The following is a 5300-nucleotide window of genomic DNA, read 5'->3' on the forward strand; positions in this document are numbered from 1 at the left end:
CACCCCCCGCCCCCCGCAGTGAGCCATGCAGATGCCGTGGCATAGAGACCCGCCCAGGTCCTGGCACCCGGGATCCCACACTCTTACTCAGAGCAACCGCCGGGCGATGGCATCTCTAAGCATCCAGTCTGGTCCGTAATATCAGTGCCCCATATGCCACCAGGAGGGACTCTGGTCCCCACCCCTAGAGGCTTACGGGAAGTCACTGTGATGCAATATGGCCCCAGCGGCAAAGGCGTCTGGGACATGTTGGATTCTTAACTCTCCGTAACCCCAGGCTTGGCTGACGACCCAGAAAGCCGGAATGCCACCCAAAGACGAACGCCATGCTCCCGGGAAGGTTAACGAATGCATAGAGTGTGATCCCTGCGTGATGTTATCTGCTAACTCAGGACAGCACTGTTCTTTCTGGTGGTCTACTAGTAAGTGACTACCCACCATCTGGTTTTACTACAAACCCCTATAAAGAGAGCCGGTCCTGGGAGGGAGGGATTCTTCCCGCCCGGCCGGCACTGGCAGCAGCTGCCTTGCCCCAGTATGTACGTTTCTCCTATTAAAGCTCTTACGGATTTGAAGAAGGCTGCGTGTCAGTTCTTCGGAATCCACCCTGAATTTAGACTTTTGGGGCTTCCCCCCAACAGAGGAATCCCTGGCAGTGATCCCAGCAGCTATGAACCCCGAAGTTGGGACCCTGTGGACACGACAGTCAGGAGGCCTCCTAGGTCAGCCCTGGGTACCCAGCTGTCGCTGCCCCGTTATTCCTGCCAGGCTGGGTCCAGGGTACGACTCTTCCCTGCGGGCACTCAGGATGCTGGCTTAGTCGGCTGTCCCCTCAGGCGCTCCTGCTGGCTTCTGAGTAATGCAGTGAGGCCTTGTTATTCTTGACCTATTCTGAAATCTTTTTTTTTTTTAATCATTTTTTTAAAAATTAAATTTATTGGGGTGACATTGGTCAACGTGATCATGTAGGTTTCAGGCGTGGGTTTCTATGTTACAGGATCTGTATATTGTACCACGTGCCCACCACCCAGAGTCAAGTCTTCTCCTGCCACCATGTATCAGCACCCCTATTCTGAAATCTTAACCTTGAGCCGTCTAGGGCCAACGTCATACGTAACACAGGAGAAACAAAGTCAGAGCTGCAACACAGATGAACAAATGAGTCTTCGGTTCATATCATATTAACGCTTGGTTTTTAAAAGTCTCTTATCTTGCAAGTTTATCTGAAGCTTTGGTTTGGGGGTGCCAGCGAGAGGAGAGCTTCAACCATGGGACATACACAGAGCTGGAGAAAGAAGATGTGACTGCTGGCAACGATCAGTCTTCCAGGTTCCCTTCGCTGCTTTCCTTTGCGTGTCAGGAGTTGATCCTGTCATTCAGCAGAATAGGGAGACTTCATCTAAAATTGAAAAATGAAAAGGACCTATGAGGAAACGACTGCTTGGCAAATAAATCACTATTTCTTATGCAAACATCCACAGCTACTAACGACTCCATAGTCGTTGTACCAATTAACTACTAAGCATTCAAAAGATGCCTTTAAGTAGATGAAAACTGTTTAAAGAGGGCCTATTCATCTTGTGAAAAGTAAGAAGAAATGGGTGCAAAATGTAGCAAAAGTTCCCTCATAACTACATGACTTAAGGACAACGAACAACGGAATGGCCGTCCAAGGCGACTATGGATTTTTCATCCCTAGAAGTTTTCAGGAAAAGGACTAAAACCCACGTGATTTATAGTCAGATAGACATTTCTCCGGCCTCAGAGTCCCTCCAAGAGTCTATTACTCTGACGTTCGTTCATCGTGGCGCAAGGTTGGGGGTTTGAACTGCTTGACAGTCTTGGGGCATGAGAACAGATAGAATGCACCCTAAATCTCATCACTGCATTTACAATTATGACGCAGCTCTCAGAAGAGTAGTATTACACTGCTGTTTGTTCTTCATATACCACTGGCAGAGGCTCCCGGGACGAACAATGCGAGCAACAATTCATCAAGAAAAATGGGAACTGGTGGTGTTTGAACTGCTAAAGTAAATATTAAAGTAAGCTTATAAGTATTGACTAATACGTGTGGTCTGCTCAAGTGGGGAGAGGGGTGGGGATTGGCATGGCCAACAGTGGAATTAGGGACGAAGCGTATTTGAGAGGGTTCAGGAATATTCTGCCCTGTGGTGGCTTGAGAGGGGAAGAATTGAAAGCCGTTCAAGCAAGTAAAGATGCCTGCTTTCCACTCGGGTAGGATCAGCGGCACACAGGCCCATACAGACATCCTTGTGTTATGCTAATGAACCTGTTTTCTCACGGCCCTGGCTCCGCACACCACCTTTGCTCACTTGGGAATGCCCTTGACCATGGAGGAGGGCCTGGAGAAGAGAGGGAACCTACTGCGGTTTCGATCGTCGTGGGACTCAGGTTTTCTCTCAGCACCGCGTACACACTGGGCGACATCGGAAGAAGGTCTGATGGAGACTGTGGCTCGGTTGAATCGCTTCGGCTTAAAGAAATAACAAGGAAAATAGCGAAGAGGATGAAACAGTCATAGCGTGTGTGGCTTACTGTGCCAGGAACGCATTTCCAGGGATTTATCTAGTTGTGACACTGAGATGCCTCATGCATCACCTGACATCACAGCATCAGCGGCTGTGGAAGGCATGGCATGTCCCGGGCAGCTTCGTAACTGCAGTCAGGGTAGACCAGGGGTGGGCAAACTTTTTGACTCGAGGGCCACAATGGGTTCTTAAACTGGACCGGAGGGCCGGAACAAAAGCATGGATGGAGTGTTTGTGTGAACTAATATAAATTCAAAGTAAACATCATTACATAAAAGGGTACGGTCTTTTTTTTTTTTTTTTTAGTTTTTTTCATTTCAAACGGGCCGGATTCGGCCCGCGGGCCGTAGTTTGCCCACGGCTGGGGTAGACTGTGGCGTGTCTTGAAGACTAGTTCTATGTATTCAGGAAAGCTAAGTGTGAGCACAAAACGCTTTATTCTCGGGTATATGTGTTCTCTCCACCCTTAAAGTTCCTAGAGAAAGGCTTCTTTTTTTTTTTTTTGATGAGTTCAATAATAAACATTTTACATGCGACTAAGATTACTTACATTGTCGAGATGGGGATAAAAACAGAAGGAACATAACCTTTGTCCCCCTTTTCTGTCGGTCGTGAAACTGGAAAAGAAAGTGTTGGGAAACACGTTACTGATATTATTGATGAAATCAGAAAAAAGTCTAGAAAGATGTGAGTAATGCTGAAAATAAGAGAGATGATACAAAAGCGTATTGATTCACGAAACTCTTCAGTTGAGTATTTTAGAGGTGCAGAAAAGGTGCAAGAAGAGAAAAACACATCTTTTGGCAGGTCCAATCTAACTTTACATATGAATGTCTCTAAAGTGCACGAGAAAAATTGGGAATCAGCCTGGCTGGTGTGGCTCAGGGGTTGAGCGTCGACTTATAAACCAGGAGTTCACGGTGCGATTCCCTGTCAGGGCACATGCCTGGGTTGCGGGCTCAATCCCCAGTAAGGGGCATGCAGAAAGCAGCCAATTAATAATTCTCTCTCATCATTGATGTTTCTCTCCCTTCCTCTCTGAAATCAATAAAAATATATAAAAAAAAGAAAAACTGGGACATCAACTATATTACTCGCTTCTATGTTACATTTAAGTTTGATTATAAGGACTGATTTATTTGTGTTTGGGGGATTCAAAGTGATTCCGTTCTTTTCATTAAAACTGACACCAATCATGATCTTATAATTTCACAAATTTTTGAAGCACAGACATCAGTGCTACTAAAAGCACTACTGTGCTGTGGCCACAGAATGTATAGACGTCAGCCTTGGAAACAGCCCCAGTTTCCCTGCTGTCCTAGGCTGGACTTGTGCTTGCTCCAGCTGTCATTTGGACCAACTGTCATTTGTTTCATTGACATTTGTTGCTTCATTTGATCAGAGGTAAAGACACTTAGGGTCTGTCGTTGTTTTATTTTGTTGTTTGTTTCAGAAGGGGATGAAGTAGGGTGGCAACAGTCACCCTACAGTGACGACGGGAGGACAGTCCACAGATGGTGCTCATGGATCTAGTTGCTATAGATGAACATTTTAATGGATGGTTTATACTCTCATTAAAGAATCAAAACGGTGAACTTACATTACAGCTGTGTAGCTAATTTCATGAATGTTCTTGCATAGACTCAACCAATGTTTAACCACATGCCTTCTGTGGCCAGGATTCTTTTAGGCTGTTAGCATACACCCAGGGAGGCGGGCATGTGGGGACTTGTTATTGGCAGGCCCAGTGTTGGGGGATGTTACGCAGACTCCCTGGTCCTCTCCTGGGCACATGAGTAATACTGAGTTGTGAGATACAGTTCCATTTAATTTTGATTATAATGACTGATTCATTTGGGTATTTATAGTAATTCAGTTCTTTTCATTAAAACGGACACTAATCAAGCCCTAGCCGGTTTGACTCAGTGGATAGAGCGTTGGCCTGCAGACTGAAGGGTCCTGGGATCGATTCTGGCCAAGGGCATATACCAGGGTTATGGGCTCAATCCTCAGTGTGAAGCGTGCAGGAGACAGCCAATCAATGATTCTCTCTCATCATTGATGTTTCCATCTCTCTCTCCCTCTCCCTTCCTCTCTGAAATCCATAAAAATATACTAAAAAATAAATAAACTGACACCAATCATAATCATAAGTATATAAAAATATCATAAGTATATATCATAAGTATATAAAAAATATATCCTATATAATGAAACACTAATATGCAAATTGACCAAACGGCAGAATGACCGGTTGCTATGATGCACACTGATCACCAGGGGGCAGATGCTCAACACAATGAACTCCCACAGGGGGAGCGCTGCTCAGCCAGAAGCCGGGCTCATGGCTGGAGAGTGCAGCGGCAGTGGTGGGAGCCTCTCCCTCCTCTGCTGCAGGCGGGTGGTAAGGAGCGAGGGGTCCCAGACTGAGAGGGCCCTGGACTGAGAGAGGGATGTCTGACTGCTGGCTTAGGCCCAACCCCTGGGGCCTAAGCTGGCAGGTGGACATTCCCCAAGGGGTCCTGTCCCAGACTGCGAGGGTGCAGGCCGGGCTGAAGGACCCCCCTCACCCCCCCAGTGCATGAATGTTGTGCACCAGGCCTCTAATATCTACACTAATAAAAGAGAAACATGGTAATTGGCGTACGACCGCTACCCTTTTCATTGGCTAATCAGTGAGTATATGCAAATTAACTGTCAGCCAAGATGGCGGCCGGCAGCCAGGCACTGAAGCGAACAGGGAGGCTT

At 46.7% G+C, this 5300-nt stretch overlaps 1 protein-coding gene across 1 annotated transcript in view; it reads right to left on the minus strand.

Moving 5' to 3' along the window:
• Positions 1-988: 988 nt before the first annotated feature.
• The window catches only part of STAT4 (signal transducer and activator of transcription 4), a 74848-nt gene continuing 70536 nt past the window's right edge, over positions 989-5300 (minus strand). Inside the window, exons 21-23 of the mRNA XM_005872450.2 lie at positions 3103-3169; positions 2389-2497; positions 989-1399 (exon numbers count right to left, since the gene is read on the minus strand). Of these exons, the coding sequence (XP_005872512.1) occupies positions 1373-1399; positions 2389-2497; positions 3103-3169 (203 nt within the window). The 3' untranslated portion in view covers positions 989-1372. The remainder of the gene's footprint in view (positions 1400-2388; positions 2498-3102; positions 3170-5300) is intronic.

The sequence above is a fragment of the Myotis brandtii genome, unplaced genomic scaffold, assembly GCF_000412655.1.
Source record: "Myotis brandtii unplaced genomic scaffold, ASM41265v1 scaffold381, whole genome shotgun sequence".
NCBI lineage: Eukaryota > Metazoa > Chordata > Mammalia > Chiroptera > Vespertilionidae > Myotis > Myotis brandtii.